At 36.2% G+C, this 19,514-nt stretch overlaps 1 protein-coding gene across 1 annotated transcript; it reads left to right on the forward strand.

The window, feature by feature from the left end:
* Nucleotides 1-5,707: 5,707 nt before the first annotated feature.
* On the forward strand, nt 5,708-18,130 carry LOC308640088 (rho guanine nucleotide exchange factor 12-like; the record flags this gene model as incomplete). Its single annotated transcript, XM_081312126.1, has 11 exons — nt 5,708-5,800; nt 9,032-9,109; nt 10,480-10,555; nt 11,432-11,599; nt 12,391-12,478; nt 13,046-13,129; nt 13,271-13,350; nt 13,737-13,970; nt 16,257-16,724; nt 17,705-18,020; nt 18,124-18,130. 11 exons carry the CDS (start codon nt 5,708-5,710, stop codon nt 18,128-18,130), a joined length of 1,692 nt encoding a protein of 563 aa, XP_081168252.1.
* Nucleotides 18,131-19,514: the final 1,384 nt, after the last annotated feature.

Consider the following 19,514-nt stretch of genomic DNA (forward strand, 5'->3'; position numbering starts at 1 on the left):
CCTCAAGGTAATAATAGCATAGTTGTCATCTCTGGAAGGTATATTTTTCTAAAATTTCTGCATAAGTAGACTCCCATTGTTATGTTCATGGCTCTTTCCATGACATTGTCTTCTTCTCAAAAGGATCAGAAACTGAAATTTTGTTGACAGGAAAATCTGTTTCATAGGAAGAAAGGACATAGATGGAACCTAACATTTAAGTTTGTAATTTTGTGGAAACCTGATGAAAGGGAGGATTCTTTGAGACTCACTTTTCATTGGCTGCAAGTCTTAGGTATACCTGGATTCATACCAGTTGGTGCACACTTCAGTGTCTCCAATTCCTAAGTCCTCTGTTCTCTTTTATGAGTGTCTGGAACGGGAGTGTCCTAGATGTACTTACACCCAGAACATTCTTCTCTTTACAGTGATTTGTAGTCTCCTAACCTACCCCTCCACACTGGGGACTGAACATAGGGCTATGTGCATGCTAGGCAAGCACTTAACCATTGAGTCACATCCCTAGCCCCTGTGCATTTTTCTTGCTGGAAATTGGTACATCTTCTGCCTCCCTTGCTGACAGGCTTCCAAAAATTGAGTCTGAGTTAGAAATCAGAATTTCTATTTGGGAGCACATTTTCATTTCATAGTCTCAGTGAACAGGGGATTGACTTGCTATTGTCCATGCATCACATGGCAGCTAATGTCTTGTATTAAGGAAAGAGAATACCCCATCAAGGGCCCACTCTTTAATCTTCTTTGTAGAGCAAAAAAGATTAAAGATTATTAAGCACAAGTGGTCACAAGACCATTTAGCATTCACACCAATGCTTATCTGTCATTTAATTCTAAGCCAAGTATAATATTTTTTGCTGCCTGGTAGAATTCCAAAAACAAGTTATATTTGAACAGAGTTGAGTAGCAACTGAAAAGGAATTTTAAGAGAGAAGTCTTTCCTCTATCCATGAATGCATGTTCCTTCTATGGTTCTATTAAAATAGCACCACTTTACTGAATTAACAAAAGTTGTTCTCCTTCCTGTTGTCAAAGGTCATTCTGAATCTTATCTAGCCTCTGAAACTAAAGTGGAAAGGATATCTTTGATATTGGTGTCTATGGAGTTACTGTAATATTTGGACATGAAAATGAACATTTTTATTTCCTTCAGTTTCTGGTTTGTTTTTTCCTTGTGTTTATCTTTTGGGTCCAGGAATCCTAAAACATTGAAGATGGTCAGGCACTGTGGCACACATCTGAATCTCAGGAGGTTGAGACAATAAGATCACAAGTTTAAGATCAGCCTCAGCAAATTAGAGAGATCCTGTCTCAAAATAAAATATAAACTGGGATGGGGATGTAGCTCAGTGGTAAAGTGCCCTGGGGTTCAATCCCCAGTACTACAGAAAAAGAAAAAAAATATGAAGATGAGTCAGATGTCATCTTGTCTTAGGAAGTACATGGTCTATTGGGAATATGGTGAGATAATGTAAGTGTTTTGCCTGGCTGTTTGGTTTTGTTGTTCTATTTTCCTTTTATGCTTTTTTTTTTAAAAAAATATTTTTTAGTTGTAGACAGACACAATACCTTTATTTTCTTTATTTATTTTTATGTGGTGCTGAGGATTGAACCCAGTGTCTCACATGTGCCAGGCAAGTGCAGTACCACTGAGCCACAACCCAAGCCCACTTTTATTATTCTTTTTTTACTTTTATTTGTTTTCCCTTTTATTCTTTTCTTAATTTTTTTTTACAGATAGCTTTAATCCTATTTTTTAAGGATTTTTCAGATTCTCTCAGAGTTCATAATAGGTTTCTGTCCTTCATTCACTCTCACACTGAGTTTAAAATCAATAATTTATTTTCCAAATGTCAATCATATTCTTTCACATGATTTTTAGGTTCAGGAACCCTAAAACATATGTTGATAAGCCAGATGAAGGTGTGTCCTGAAGAAGCACATGGTTTATTGAAAATGCAGGAATATGGGGAGGTAATGCAAGTACACGAATGGCAACAGTAGAAGATGGAATGTGGTAGGTGGTAAAAAAGAAATGCTGAGCAACAAAATGAAGGTATTGGGGTTTAAAACAAGCATCACATCTAATGATGGGCTGATTGAGGAAGGCTTCAATGAAGGAGGTGACATTAAAGTTGAGCCATTGAGAACTGGCAGGATTATGTATTCTTTTCTCTTTAAATCTTGATCTTTAACCCTTTTCTTACATTTCCCTGACTTTTCCCAGACTAAAACTCTCCACCTGCTGTGGATACCCTTGTTTGTCTCTGTCTATGGTGGAAGGTGACCACTTATTTGGTTTATTCTTTGTGTTGATGGCAGCACTCAATGAAGTCGCTGAGTACTTCAAGGGCCTGGCTGCTTGGTGACCAGTCAGGTACTTCCTAGCCAGCAGCTCCAGTGTCACAGGGTCCAAATAATCTCACTTCACTGGGATACTATGAGGCTATTTGGAAGAACTTGTGGGAAGCACATTCGTTTCCTGAGATCAACGCTGCTTTTTTCCTGAAAATGTCATTTTGGGACTAGGGAGGCATTGGTTGTAGTCACATGGCAGGTGCCCCTCTGCAGGGTCAGGAAAAAACTTCATTCACTCATATCTTATTGCCTTCCCTTCCTTTCTTGTCATTGAGGCCAGTGCCTTGGGACCAGGTTCCATCCCCTTTTGGATGCCCCAAGCCTAGCATAAAGCCTGGCACAAAGCTGTGAATTAGTGAATTAGTAAATGAATGAATGGATGAGTAAGTGAGTGAACTAACAGATGGGATGAATCCTCCAGGGAAAGAAAAACCTCCACAGACTTTCAGAAATGGAAACAGACTCTTTCTTCACAGATAAAGAGGAACTATTATTGTTCATTAGGTAATTTGAAAATATGTCTTATGGTTTCATTATTTAGAATGATATGATTTAGGCATGACCTAATCTTTCTTTCAAGGATTTGCATTAAAGGAGTCAGAACCTCTAGACCCCAACATTTTAGTTGCATTACCCATTGTTTCTTTAAGAGAAAATGAGAAAGACCTTCTTTTGAATTCCTTTTTTTTTCTGGTGCTGGCTGACATAATCCAGTGTCTCGCACTTGCCAGGTAGAGCTTTTTCACAGAGCAACACTACTAGCACCTGTCATTCCATTTTTATTGGAATGACTTTTTTAATGAAAAAAAGAGCAGAACTCCAAACCACCCAACATCATATTGATATCTTACAAAGAAAAACCACCATTTCTTTAAATGAAGCTCCTTGCAAGACCTTCTGTAACAAAAAGAGGAGCAGGAGAAAGATCTTGCAATTATGTTCATACATAAGGTAAACTGGGAAAGAGACTAACCATCCCTCTATCCCATGCTACCCCCTCCCATCTTCCAGCAGTCCCAAAGGACAAAAGGCAATTCAGATTGCAGAATATTATTTCTGTTGCCGTAGCACCAAACTATTAAAAACAAAACTGCCCCTCAAGGCAAAACATTTCATTTATTTTCCTTTGAATGACTAACTTTTTTATTAAGATGAACTAAGTGGCTACATCTAGATGGTACACAGGCAAGAAAAATATATTTATTGTAGCCTTTTGGAATGCCTGCTTTATGCTCTCTGGAATTATCTTTGGATTTTAAATGAAGAAGAGCTGATTTTCCTGGAAGTCAGTATCACTTAGCTCTGCCATGTGTCCTGTCCTCTGTGACCTTGATTGTTTTGCCGACTGGATCTTTGGGGACTGGATCAAGTTGTTGAAACATTTAGCAGGTTTATCCATCTTCAAGGAAGACTGCATTTCTGCCTCCACTCTGACTACACTTTTAAGTGTTTAGTATGAAATCATTTAGTTTTTGCCTTCTTTCATATTTGAGACTACAGTATTAATGCATCTGTTCAGGGGGCTTGCAGTGAATAGGTAACAAATTGAGAGTCCCCATTTGTTTTCTTCTGACCCAGCCCCATAGGCATCACACCCTGGGAAAAGAATTTGTTCCAGCAAGGAGATCTTATTGCTGTCTGCTCCTCTTGGGACAGAGAAGTGATGTCTAATTCTTCTCTGATTGAGGCGCCATTTGCTCTGAACTGATAGAACTTGAAAGGAAAAAAAAGGTGTTAATGATTAAAATGACGACAATTAAAAACCTGCACCAAATTTAGCAGCAAAATGGAGAAAATCATGCATGGAGGAGAGATGAAAAAAATATAATAAAAAGTCCCCTGTAGAATTTGGACAACAAATTTTTGGGGGGTGATATCTTTCATTTGAATGCATCACATATATTATATCTGGTGTGTTATCTATTACCTACCAAGAATCCAGAATGCTTGCCTGGTAAAGATGATTAATTCTGTTTTTCAGATGAGGAAACTGAAGCTCAGTGTAGCTTTATGACTTTCCCAAGGATACACACTTAATATTGACAATGGTCATAGCCACTGGCACCTACATAGGGGTCTGTCTACAGTTTAGCATATGCATATCCTTGCAATAAGCAGAGGGTCCTGTTTATATAGCTTACAAAGTGAGTTGAGACCTTCCACCTGTAGTGTGTAATATTGTGATCATTATATTTTATGTAATGCATAATTTCTGAATTTAGGGTTCTATATTATAGTTTCTTTTTAAAGATGAAAACTTATGTTTTAAAGTACTGTCATCAGGTGTTTTCCCAAAAGATCTAAAATTGGCATACTATATAAAGCAACATAGCCACATCAATGTTTATAGCAGCACAATTCACAATATCCAAATTATGGAATTTACCCAGTTGAGCCCATCAATAGATGAATGGATTAAGAAATTATGGTGTGTATATATACATATATATATGTATATATACACAATGAAGTTCTATTCAGCCATTAAAAAGAATGATATCATGGTGTTCACTGGTAAATGGATGGAAGTGGAGAATATCGAGCCAATTGAAATAAGCCAAATTCAGAAACTTAAAGGTGGAATGTTTTATCTCATATGCGGAAGCTAGAGTAAAATAAAGGAAAGGGGAAGGGAAGGATAAGATTATATAAGGAACAAGTCAAATGCATTAATTAATAGAAAATCTAAAGGAAGTCTAGTGTAGTAGAGGCAGGTGGGGAAGGAACAGAAGGGAAAAGGGTGAAGGAAGGGGGATCATGAACTGAAATTGACTTCATGCATGAATGAGTTTTTTGGGATGAACCCAACTACTATTACAACCATAAAGCTCTATTAAAAAAATCCAAGTTGTATGCCACTTAAAAGCCTATATTTATAAATTTGAGAGAGTACAATAAAGAAAACTATTTAAGAAATAGATTCTGATTTCTTTATCAAAAAGGGTTTTAAATAATGAATTAAATATACAATTTGTTTAGGCTGTATTTTTTATACTACATATGTTGATATGTAGTAATTCTTGAACCAGGTTAAAATAATAAATTATTTAAATACTGTAAAATTTTTCATCTGAATATATCTAGTTTTTTGTTAGAAAACTTCAAATAAAAAAATTCTTGGTCACAATAAAAATAAGTAAAGTATTGTTATCAGAGGTCTCACCTATTCAAAGACTATCCAAATCGAGATTCTGCCATACATTTTAACCTAGCATAAAAATATTTAGGGTCTTAGTATGTTCTTATGAACTGTTGAAATAAGATGAAATCTCATGTATATATTTATATATTTTTTTTCTTTTTTAATTTTTCCTATTTTACATTCTGAATTTCTTCCCCATATTCAGAATGTCCAATGGAAAGAGAGAAGGTGAAGAAAGCTGCTGATCACTGTCGTCAGATCTTAAATTATGTAAATCAGGCTGTCAAGGAGGCAGAAAACAAACAGGTAAAAAGGAAAAGCAAGAAGATAAGGATGGCATTGAAAGAATATTAAATTCATATTACCTAGGATCTGTGAAATAATTGAAATTATCATTACATGATTGATGGGCAAGGACATTTGTTAGCTTTACATCTATACATGTAGTATGTGAGTCCAGATTTTTTTTAAGTACTAGAGATTGAACCCAGGAGTGTTTTACCACTGAGCTACATCCCAAGCATTTTTTTTATTTTTTATTTTGAGACACATTCTTGCCAAGATCCTTTGCCAAGGATCTTCCAGTGTTGCTGAGGCTGGCCTCAAACTTGTAATTTTTCTTTCTCAGCCTCCTGAGTCACTGGGATTATAGGCATGTGACATCACTCCCAGAAGTTCAGATCAACTTGTTATATCAGAGTTGTATTTGACTCTTTTGAACATCTCTTGCTGTTTGTTTATTTATTTATCTATTCTGTGGAACATACACTGTAGGCTGGGAGCAAGTCTAGAGGGATTAAGAAATTGAGCACAATAACTCTCCACATTGAACTTTTATCTAGTAGAATTAAAAGGTATTTGACAGATTATAGTACAAGCATTTTGAGTCAGTATTGGTAACTGTATGAAGGAGAATTTAAGGATACTATCAGTAAGTATCTCACTAGGAGGCCTAACCTTGTTTTGAGATGTTAGAATGACTTTCAGAAAAAGTTCCTTAGAGGAATTGAAGTTTGAATCAAGTTTGGAAGGATGAGTAGAAATGAGTCAAAACAACATGGAAAGGAGCAACCTACAGGTATAGAGAGCAAGCAGTATGTGTGACATACAAAGCAAGTCCAGTCTGTTTGAGTAACAACTGTTAGATCAATGTGGATCGTGCCTATAAAGTAGTGAGAGTACTATAAAATGAGGTAAGGTAGGCCAGAGGCAAACAACAGAGGGTTCTTTCAACCAGTTTAAAGTGTTTGATTTTTATTCCAAGAACAATAGGAATTTATTATAGACATGAAGACCTTGGAGGTGTATAGATTTTTACTGGGAGGTTTCATTCATACTCCTATGTGGAGGGTGGGTTGAAAGAGGTAGGTTTTAAGTGAGAGATACAAGTTAGGGGTCTGACCATAGTCCAGAATAACTGATGGTGGCTCTGAGAGAGACAGGAATTGGAGGAATATTTAGGAGATGAAATTGGCAGGATTTGATGATTGATTCAGAGAAAGATTTGAGGAGAGGCTATGTCAAGAATAAACACAGGTTTCTGGCTTGCATATGTGGATGGTCAGGAGGAGTGGAGATAGATCTGAGGAGGTGGAGAGATGCAGTAATTAGTTACCTATGTGGGTCCACCTTTAAGAGGACTATACTGAAGATAAATTTTCAGATTGTGAATATACAGAGGCTAATTGAACCCATGGAAATGAGTGTAATATCTTAGGAGCTAAGTATGGTGACAGCTTTGTTGGTGAGGCTGTAGAACAACAGTGTAGGTACTTTCTAATGTATTGTTTGGAGGGTAAAAAGATAAAACCTAAGGGAAATTTGGCAGTATTTATCTAAATTAAATGCACATACCCTTTGACCCATTTCAAGAGAAATGAAGGTGTATGCCTACAAACAGACTTACCGGAATGTTTATGGCAGCTTTATTCATAACAACTAAGAATTCATCAGATGGAGAGTGGATAAACCAACTGTGGTGCAGTCATAAAATAGAATACTGCCAGGGGATAAAAAGGAGTGAATCTCACATTATGCTGATTGGAAAGAAACCAGACACAAAGGAATACTTATATATAAATAACTATTTATATAAATTTCTAAGAGGCCAAATTAATCTATAGTAGGAAAAGTATCAGAAAAATGGGAATGTGGAGGTTAACTGGGAAGAAGTAGAAGGAAACTTTCTGGGGTGATGGTAATATTTCATATCTTGATAGGAGTTTGAATTGCATGGGTATATGCATTTATCAAATATTATGTAAAGATACACTTAAAATATGTGCACTTAACCTTATTAAATTTTACTTAAAGAACTCTACACAGATATTGAACTTCTGTTTATGAAATGCATGCTGCAGTATTTAGGAGAGGTGTATACTTAGATCTATGATTTCGAGATGCATCCAAAAGACAAAATGGATTGATTTGATAGATACAGGAAGAATTGATGGATAAATATGTAATAAGACAAAACAAATGTTAATTGTGGAATATAGGTAGTGGGTATGCAGGTATTCATGACACAATTTCAAACTTTTCTGTGTATTTTAAAATTTCATAATGTTGAAGAAAAATGCACATAACCTTTGATTCAGTGTTTTTATCTGGAAATTTATCCTGAAGATATATATGCACAAGTGTACAAAGGCATATGTTTAAGGTCTTTCTATTACAGTATTATTTGTTATTAGAGAAGACTGGTAGTCATCAAAATGCCTATTAGTAAGAGGTGGTTAAATTATAGTTCATTCAGTTAAATATTATACATAGTCTTTGAAAAAACATGAGACTTCTCTCTCTATATGTGCTAATATGGAACAATCTCCAAAATATATTTCCTATCACCTACCCCTTCTAATACACACCACACACATGAAATACATATATTAATCTGCCAATTGAATGAAGAATACCAGGAAAATAGATGTGTGAATATATTATACTACCACATCTTAAAAGCGTTGTATATACACACGGTTGTATATACATGTATTCTCTTTGAATAGGATTTTTCTTAATGGCCATCCAAGAAATAGATATTAGTGCTTTCTTTAGAGACAATTGGGAATAGAGAGAGGGCAAAAGAACAGGGTTGTTTGCCATACTAACCTTCAGAAATTTGTACTATCCATATGATTTACATATTCAGAAGTATAAGGTAGTTAAAAGGCCAATGAGTTTGAAAAGAAGATTGAGAAGGGACAGGCAAGGAGGAGGAAGGAAAACTACTCCTGAATATTTTTCTGCAAAATGCCTTTCATATTTAAGAAATTTTATGCAGGTTATTTGAACGTAAACTTTATTCCACTTTCAAGACAGAGTGTTAATAATAGTTGAATGTAAATGGTATGTGTTATGTTAATAGAGTATAATAATGCTAAAGCCAAAGAGGTGTTTTAAGAAAGAATGGTTGTTAGTTATGTCTAGTGTTGCAGTGAGCTCAGTTCAACACAGATTAATTATGTCCACTTGGTGTGGAAACAGAGAGGTCATTGATGACCAAAGCAGTAACCTTGGCTCCATCCTGATTTTCAGCGCTTAGAAGATTATCAGCGTCGCCTTGATACCTCCAATCTGAAGTTATCAGAGTACCCAAATGTTGAAGAGCTCAGGGTGAGAGATGGTCTAATCATAATTTTAAAAATAAAATAGAATGTACTAAAGACCTGGCAGGTAATTAACATCTTAGTGGGAATATTCATCACTTGAAGGAGTTCTATATCATAGATTATCTTTATTTATGATTTTATTCTGCCTTTTATATGTCTTATCTGTGTAAGAATTATTTTTGTCTTTAGACCATTTTGTGAAAAACTATAATTTTACATGACAGGAATTGTCAGGAGACTAAGGAACACTAATTATTAGTAATATTACTGTATTCTTTCTCTCTTTATTTTCTTAAAAAAACTATTTATTTATTTATTTATAATGGTGCTGGGCACATGCTAGGCAATCACTCTACCATTGAGCTACATCCCTGGCCCATTTTATTATGTTCTATAGCTTGTTTACTACAAGAACTTTCCAGATCATTGAGTAAAGCAGAATAACTTAATTATTTTTCTGTGAAGCTCTTGAAAAACATAAAAACTTGAAACCATTGCAGGAATAATAGTGTTTTCTAATTGCACCACTTGTATGTGGACTTTTATACTAATAAACTTTTTAGGCGCGATGAGTCTTTTTTATTTCATTTCATTAAGTGGTTGTTTTGGCAGATTCGTTTGGTGACTATTTAAAATAGATTTCTGTGTCACATGTAACAGTTTATCAAGAAGCATGCTAATGTACTTATTCCATTGATTTCCAAAAAGATTTTCCAAGAGCTGCTAATGCTAAAAAATGATTCTCTTTACTAAAAAGCTACTGATTTTAGAGAAAGCATGAATAATAGTACTTGGACTTTTCATGGTGAATGTTGTGCCTTAAAGCTTTATTTGCAATTAGAACCTTTGAACTCAGAAGCCTCTTATAGATAAGCATGTACATCACCCTCATCCAGTTATTGCAGTTAAGAGATGGATTGGGAATGAGTTGGTTTACTGTTTGTTATCATAAGCTATTATCTCTTTGGAGTGAGAGTTGAAAGATAATACTCTTGAATGTTTTTCTCCAAGATGCCTTTCCTATTTAAGAGATTTTATGTAGATTAATTTTTTAAAAGTTTTTTAAAATTATACTTTAAATTGTTTTGCACAGTGGGGACACACACACACACACACACACACACAGAGGGTGCGGGGCAGGGAGAGAGAGAGAGAGAGAGAGAGAGAGAGAGAGAGAGAGAGAGAGAGAGAGAGAGATATGCAGGTTACTTTAATGTAAACTATTCCATTTTCAAGACAGAGAGCATAATAATAGTTGAATGTAAATGGTATTCATTATATTAAGAATGTTTTAAAAAGAAACTAAATTATACAGAATACCTTCTCATTGAGTGCTTGGAAATAATTTGCGTGTAACTCTCTTTACTTTGGCAGAATTTGGATTTAACAAAAAGGAAAATGATTCATGAAGGACCATTGGTTTGGAAGGTGAATAGAGACAAAAGTATTGGTGAGTCTGATATTATCTGTCAGTTTTGAGAAGAGTGGAAAAAGGAAAAGAATAAGAATTTCATTTTACCAAAGGGAAGAAAAAAGAACCATTTACAATTTTCCCTTAAGAGAGTTAGCAATGCTATTTAGAGGACTTCTATTTGTGTTATTTGTTATATATGTGTGTGTGTGTGTGTGTGTGTGTGTGTGTGTGTGTGTGTGAAATATTCATTTAGGAATGCAGCAGAAAACTTTTTCATGATTCAGTCCCATTTCCATCATTATTGTATTCTAATGAATCTTTATAATCAGCTTTTTTTTTAGACCATTACCTGTCAAATTATATGTGGTGAGAGAATATTGTTCTTTAGTTCTTATTGGTTACAGACTCACTTTGGTAAAACACAATAAAAATTTAAAAAAAAAGAAAGAAAGAAATCATAGGGCTGGGGATATTGTTCAGTGACAGAATGCTTACCTAGCATGAGTAAGGCCCTTGGTTGATCCCCACCACAGAGAGAAAGGAAGGAAGAGAGGGAGGGAGGAAGGAATACCAATGTCAATTTTCAAATTTATTAGCTTTATCAGAAATAAAATTTCTCAACCAGGTACAGAGGTGCACACTTGTAATCCCAGTGGCTTTAGGAGGCCGAGGCAGGAGGATTGCAAGTTCAAAGCCGGTCTTAGCAACTTAGTGAGGCACTTAGCAACTCAGCAAGACCCTGCCTCTAATAAAATATTTAAAAAGGGCTAGGGATGTGCCTCAGTGGTTAAGCACCCCTGGGTTCAATCCCCAGTATGGAGAAAAAAAAATTTCTCTGTGACATTCTTTTAAAGTTTATTAAACATATCTCAGTTTCTGTACTTATTACCTTTTCTACATCTTTATTTCTAGATCTGTACACATTGCTGCTGGAGGACATTCTTGTTTTGTTACAAAAACAGGATGATAGGCTGGTGTTAAGGTGTCATAGTAAGATTCTGGCATCTACAGCTGATAGCAAACACACATTTAGTCCTGTCATTAAGTTGAATACAGTGTTGGTTCGACAAGTGGCAACGGGTGAGTATGTCCACCAAAGGATAGTAACCTCCAGATTAATTATGAAGTTGCATCAGTAGTCACTGTTGTTTAAATAGCACAATTGGCTATTCTTAGGCAAATGAAATGCATTTTATTTACTGTTTAGAAAGGAAATTTAAAGTTTATACCCCCAAAGTACTTGGGATGCCTAGATTCTCTGAGTGATTTCTGCATTTAGAATTTTTTTTGCAGTTATTTTGGTCTTTATTCTGTGTTCAAATCATTGATAAATGCCAATGAAGATAGTGCATTGAGAGGTAATCCCAATGAGAAGACGTTCATTAGAGTGGTATGTTTTTTGATAACTGAAGAGGTGTGTGTAGTTTGGGTTTATTAAAGCCAGTTTAGGTTGACAAGTTATATTTTAACTGTATTACAATATCCTTTTCAAAACTTGTTAGTTATATGAAGGCAAAGTAAATTTATGATATCTTTTTTCTCAATACTCACTGAATGTTATTGACAACTTAGCAAAGGGGCAGTTCAAAATAAATGCAAAAGAATAATAGCATTCAGTTTAGTAATTTAGATTTTGACATCTTTTTCTAACTACTGTGGAATTTAGTGTTAATTTTTATAATCTTTGTTCTATTGAAGTGTAACATATGTAGTAAAACATACAGTAAGTTGCTCATAATTAAAATGTACAGCTTGATGAATTTTTGCAATGTGAGCATATTCAATCTTTATCTAAATTAAGACCCTAGAAATATCCCTTATGAGCTCTCTAGATCATATTAGTAAATAAGTTTTGTCTTGTTCTTTTCCAGACAACAAAGCCTTATTTGTCATCTCCATGTCAGACAACGGAGCCCAAATTTATGAATTGGTGGCACAGACAGTCTCTGAAAAGACTGTGTATGTATTAGATTTAGCTTCTTTGTTCTAATTAACATTTTTTATTATCCCAAGGATAATATTCCATGAACTTGTTTTTATAATAGACTTTATAAACCAAAACCTATATTGAAACTAAGCACTTCTTCTATATTCTTTTTTTTTTAATGTGGTACTGGGGATTAAACCCAGGGCCTTTTGAATGCAAGGCAAACACTTTACCAACTTAGCTATATCCCCAGCTCTCCTCTATATTCTCTTAGAAACATTCCTCTAAGAACTTGTTCCTTTTAACATTGATGTCTTTTGATTCTGTTCTATTACAAGTAAATTTTTCTAAAGAAAAATTTCTCAGAAGTATCAAGTGAATTGTTTTACTGGGTAATATGCCCATGTTAGAATTTTCTTTCAGGGGTGATTTTGGAATCTTAACTTAATAGTGTGTTGCCAGAATAATAGTCTCTGGCAGAGTGGGGAGTTTTTGGTTCGGTTAGTTTGGTTTTTGTTTCACTTTTATTTTTGCTTTCTGAGTGTATTTCTTTTTTCCTTTGCTTCTTGTATTTTGGATTTCTTTCAAACTTCGTGAAGCTGGCAGGACCTAATCTGTCGAATGGCTGCTTCAGTGAAAGAGCAATCCACAAAGCCAATTCCATTACAGTCACCAGCTTGCGAGTAAGTGTTCCTTGGTGTTGTAATAAGACTTATTTTGTAGTTTTGGTCAGAAAAGAGATGGGTAATTCTTATATTTGTTTGCAGTGATGTTTAGGTACCTCATGAAGCTGAAAGATTATTGTTGTTGTTTTCTTCCTACAGAGGAGACAATGATGAAGAAGAATCACCAAAATTAAAAGTAGAACAGCATGGCATTTCAGTCACTGGTCTACAAAGTCCAGGTAAACTTATCTCTTAGGATAAGAATGGGGCCTGGGGATGTAGCTAGCTAAGTGGTAGAATGCTTGTCTAGCATGCATGAGGCTCTGGGTTCAGTCCTCAGCACCATCAAACACAAAAACTGATAAGAATGAACAAATGTAGCCTATTACCTATTGAAATTACCTAAAGAAAGTTTGAAACTTTTGGTTTACACAGGTGCTGGCATCAGCTATACAATTTAACAAACTCAACTTGTAAACTTTCTGTGTGCCAGTATAACATTGCTTTACATGTTGTGTATTTTACTTGATGCTTTGTAACTTATGTGCTGTTTTTTTCTAAGTATTTTCTGAATGCTTAAACTTTTTGTTGAAATATACTCTACCTTTTCTGTTCCACTAAACAGACAGAGATTTGGGATTAGAGTCTCCCTTAATATCATCAAAACCTCAGTCTCATTCACTGAGTATCTCTGGGAAATCAGAGGCAGATGATCTTTTTGTGACTGAGAGACAGTTTGCAAAGGAACAGCATACAGATGGGACACTAAAGGAAAGTGGAGAAAATTATCAAATAACAATCCCAGATCCACACTTGCCTGTCTCAGAAGAACGGTGGGCATTGGATGCACTAAGGAATTGTAAGTTCTATTCATAAATTACTGCAGATACCTATTAAGTACCAGCATTCTATAATGTACTGAACAGCCATTTAGGAAGAATCCAAAGGTGTATAAACTTTTCCCTTCAAGATATTTACAGTCTAATTGGAAAGATGATAGAAACCCCTACCCACCCTACCTGTACCTTTTTAAGGAAACATTCAAACAGTAACAATGCAGGTATGTCAGAATTGATTTGGGTTAGAATGATCAGAGAAAGGCATTAGAGAACAAGAAAGATGTGATTATTGTCTTGAAGGACGGGTAAGATTCAGACAGGTGCATAGAATAGAAGCCATTTAGACCAGAATACTGGTAAGACCAAAAGCATCAGCAGGAAACTGTGCAAGTGTTCAGAGACAGTAAGCAGGCTAGCTGGCCTGTGGTAGAGGCTGTAAGTTACAGGACTATGGGAAAGGTTGAAAAGATAAAAAATGTGCTGTTCAGCCCAGCCATTGTGAACTTTGAATACCAAACTGGGCACTTTATACTTCAAGGATAGCATATTACCATGTTTTAAGAGCCTTTTCAAACTACACATATTCTTCTACCTTTCTCATGGAAATTATCATATTATCTACCACAGATTATTGCCACACACAAACCCCACTCTATTAGTTGCCCCCTTCCCTCTCTGTACTGGTTGAGAATCACTGTTACAAATAGGAAGATACATCTCTCAGGTGTAATAAGGTGGGGAAAAGTCCAAGAACAGTTGGTATAGCTGTAGAGAACCATTTGAGGTTTTTAAACTAGGGTATAAATGAAAAAAGATTAATTGGGCTAAAAGTCATACAAGGATTTGAAGGGAAAGAGGCTTAGAGTGATATGCTTACTAAGTAAGTTATTATAGTAGTCTGGATTTGAGCCTGAAAGGGTTTGGACTAGAATGGTTTTAGGAGTAGAAATGAAGTTAAGGAATCATTAAATACTTAGAGCGTTTGACTTATTTGGATATGAGGGCAAAGGAAAGCAAAAATGTAAAGATAATTTCAATATTCTAGTCAGAATACCACCTTCCCTACCTCTTTTCGCCCCACTTGATGATTTGGCACAGATTATGGGCTCCATTTTAAGTCATGTCAACATTTAGTTAATGAGTGGCAAACCATTCAAGAGAAAGTGACTAGCACAAAGTTGGCATTTCAGGGAGATATTTGAGTGTCAACACCATAAGAATTCATGACACCTCTCAGGAAGTGAATGTAGTGAAAGACAGAAGAGAGGGTTAGACACTCAGACACATGTGGAAACTAATTTCCTAAAGAAACATAAGATAGAAATTAAGCCCAGGATGAAAGTAGGGATTTAGCTAAAGTTATTTAAAAGCTAAGGATTGAGTTCAGGGGCACTTAACCACTGAGCCACATCTCCAGCCTGTTTTATTTTTTATTTTGAGACAGGGTCTCACTAAGTTGCTTAGGGCCTCTTTAAGTTGATGAGGCTGGCTTTGAGCTTACATCGTCTTGCTTCAGCCTCCTAACTGCTAAATTACAGGTATGCACTGATGCACCCTTCTAGTCTTGGTGATCTCTGATAGTTTGACTAACATTGCCCTAGAACTCTGTCATTGTACGAGTGACTTCAACATAAATTTATTAGTTCATTCATAGTTTAATTGGTTCTTATTTTCTACAACATATAGAAGCTATACAGCTAGTAAGATAATTTTTAAAAACCAGATGAATATCTTCTTATCTTTGGAGATTAGATACACTACTACCAAAAAATACGAATTAAATTATTACAGGGCAATTTTATTTTCTTCTTCACCATGTAGGGAGATTCTTTGTATTATTAATAATGATAAATGTTCTATGTGGCTAATAAAACTAGAAAAAATAATGCCTATGTATATAGTGTTCTCCTGGAAAAATCAGAAATTTTAGCTTTTTTTGTTTGTTTGTCTGATTTAGACAGCCTTTCAACATCTTTAAGTACCTTTTGAGTTTTAGTCCACTTATATAGAAAACAAAATAGAGACATGATGTTGGTATTTGGGGTTTTTTTCCTAAAGAGGAGTACCTCCCTATTCATGATGCTTAACTCTTGTTGAGTCTAGTTTAATGTTAAGTCATTTGTAGAAGATGATGCTTTTTTTTAAAGGTTATTGTATAAAATGGGTATTTTGGCAACATGTTATTAAAAGGTGCTTAGATTTGGAGATGATTGGAAACTCAGCTACCTGATTCTGGCTGTCTGAGGCTATGGTTATAAATATGCTTTCCTTTTTTTTTTTCTCTTTCCCCCATTCTAAATCTTTAGTGGGTCTGTTGAAGCAGTTGCTGGAACAGCAGCTAGGTTTGACTGAGAAGAACACTCAGGAAGACTGGCAGCGTTTCCCAAGTTACAGGATAACCTCTCAGGGGGTGCAGGCAGATAGTGAAATCCAGAACTCTGAAAATACAAAGGCTTATCCTGGTGAAGGACAGATGCCCTTTAGAACTGGAACTGGTGACATGGCAGCTTGTTACAGTCCACGGACTTCAACTGAATCTTCTGCTCCATGGGATTCAGTGGTACTGGCATCCCAAGATAGCCAGGCAAGTAACATTTTAGTAATGGACCACATGATTATGACCCCAGAGATGCCTGCCACAGAGCCAGAAGGGGGTCTTGATGAGAGTGGAGAGCACTTTTTTGATGCGCGTGAAGCACATAGTGATGATAATCCATCAGAAGTTGATGGAGCAGTTAAAAAGGAGGAGAAGGATGTTAATTTATGCATCTCAGGCAAGTTTCTTTCACATTTAAACTTTGATTTTGATTATTGTTAATGTTTTGTATGCTGGAATGAATGTTATTTGTGTTTGCATATATGTCTACATGTGTGTAGTACATATTCCTCATTCAATAAATAATTCCTGAATCTACTTATACCAGACCTCATGCTAGGGGCTAAGAGATACAACAGTATATAAAATGCAGAAAAAGTCTCCTCATGAAGCTTGAGTACCAGTAGGGGAAAGAGTAATGGTAAATAAGAAAACAAATTAAGGGCTGGGATTGTGGCTCAGCAGTAGAGTGCTCACCTAGCATGTGTGAGGCCCTGGGTTTGACCCTCAGCACCACATAGAAATAAATATATAGAATGAAGGTGTTGTGTCCAACTACTTCTAAAAACTAAATGTTAAAAAAAAGAAAACAATTAAGTAGATGTCAGATAGTGAGAAGCATTAGAAAGAAAAATGTTGGGATACAGGGGTATAGAGTAATGAGGCAGATAGGGATTGGAAAGAGGACCTCTGTCAAGTAGTACCTGAGTGAAGTGAGGGAAAAGCCACGTGGATACCTGGGAGCAGTGTTCCCGCAGAGGGCAGAGGAGTCAAAGCTGCATGCCAGGAACAGGCTTTTTGTATTTAGGGAGTTTTTACAGGGCAGGAAGAAAACGGTAAGAAACCAAGTAAGAGAGGTATTTGGCAGGGGAGGTGGTGACAAGATCATATTGGGACTTTGTAGTTTCTAGCTCTAAACTTTTAAAATGCCAACTAATATGAAATTATTCACAGGTTACCTTGAAAGCTTGCCAGGTTTAGCTTTAATCTGAAGTGAGAAAATTCTGATGGATTTAAAACTAAGCTTGGGTGTTAATGGCTTTTCCCTTTGTTAATAGCATTTCAGATTGTCAGCATATAACCCCATCTCTATTTTCTATTTTCTGATGTCCTGATAGCAGTACTAATCTCATCTAACTATTCTGACTCCATCAATAGGAAACTGTTTGATCCTCGATGGCTATGAAACGGTGCAGGAGAGCTCCACAGATGAGGAGGTTGCTTCCTCATTTACCCTGCAGCCTGTGACAGGCATCCCTTCTATGGACTCCACTCACCGTCAGCAGCATTCTCCCCAGAATGCTCATTCTGATGGGGCAGGTTCACCATTCACCCCAGAATTCCTGGTCCAGCGGCGTTGGGGAACTATGGAAGATTCCTGTTTTGAGATCCAGAGCCCCTCCTCTTATACAGATTCACAAAGCCAGATCATGGAGTACATTCATAAGATAGAGGCTGACCTTGAACACTTAAGGTACTTCCCACTTGAGCATCCACAAGACTTGATTATAAGAAACACATTTAGCAGAGAGGATGTATGGAATGACTGAAATGCTCATGTTGATAAACTTTTTCAGGTTCTAAAACCATATGTTTTCTTTGACCATTTTCATGAGTAAGCATGGATAAAAAGCTAAGATCGATACTGTTTATTTTGTGACAAATCAAAAAGAATAGAAAAAGTTGTAGTTCTATTACTATGGTTTGTGTGGGTTTCTCAAGAAGCTTAAAGTGCTTGGGGCAGCTGGCTACCCTCCATCAGATGACAGTAACAGTAAGCTGAGCTGGGTGGTGCTTACACAGTTGTGAATCTCAGGAGGGAAATGCTCTGACTTGCTGTAACCTGTTAATTATCTGTGACTCGCTAAGTAATGTTCGTAGTTTCCCAGATGCCAGGATGGGTAGAATTGGCTTCAGTGGCTTCTGTAATCCAGAAACTTGAACATTAATGCAATTCTTTAAAACTAGTAATTGAAGATATTACTGTTTCAAAACTGACTTGTGTGGCCTATTCAGGTTGAATAGGACCCTATTCAGGTTGGCCCCTAGTAGACAACACTACTAGAGCCCACGTGCTTTTTCCTGACATGGTTTAGTTGAAAGGCTTTAGGAATAGATTTAAAGTGTTCTTAGCCTTTTAGCTCAAGACTGGTCTCCCTTAGCTTTTCTTTTAATTTCATATGATAGATTTTCACCTCTTCATATGATTATATGTGATATCATCCTATGGCTGATGAGATGAGATAGCCAGAAAACCACTGTGGGCAAGTTGTTTATATAGTTTATGCCACAGGGGGTGGGGCCATTTTCAGGGTGACTTCTGTGATAGGAGAATTGCCTTTACTGGGTGTCCCCCTCTGCTTTCATTTTACATGGGAAGGTTTTAAGCTATTAATTCAAGGAAGAAATGGGAAAAGGAAATTTACTTTTTGCCCCTGCTAACAAAATTTGTTTTTCTTATAATGTCCAAATGAAAAACCTGTGGTTTTGTTTTACAGAAGGTTGAGGAAAGTTATACCATTCTTTGCCAAAGGCTGGCTGGATCAGCCCTCACAGACAAGCACTCAGGTATGTGAAATTATGGGTTCCCAACTTTAGCATCATCCTGCCTGAACAGTACATTGAATGAAATGATTTATTATTCTTTAAAATGAAAACCTTCCAAGATTCCATTTCTTTTCTGTCTTTAAAAACCATTTGTTTCTAAACATCATAAATCAAGCAAAAGCTCTTGTCTGCTGACTCTGCTATTCCTTCTCGCAGAAGAACTGCACTTGTCAGTTCCCATGCTATACTCTCTTCCTTCTCTCTCTCCACCTTTTCGAAAGCAGAAGGTGGAGCTGTGGGAGGTCTGGTAAATCACAGATTCAGGGTGAGATGTGCTGGTGTGACTCCCTTGTATGGAGGGTTGTTCCTCAGGTCCTGCTGTGCTTTCATGCCTCTTCTGACAGGCACAGGGTCTCCCCTT

This window comes from Spermophilus citellus, assembly GCF_964194105.1.
Source record: "Spermophilus citellus genome assembly, contig: SCAFFOLD_122, whole genome shotgun sequence".
Lineage (NCBI taxonomy): Eukaryota > Metazoa > Chordata > Mammalia > Rodentia > Sciuridae > Spermophilus > Spermophilus citellus.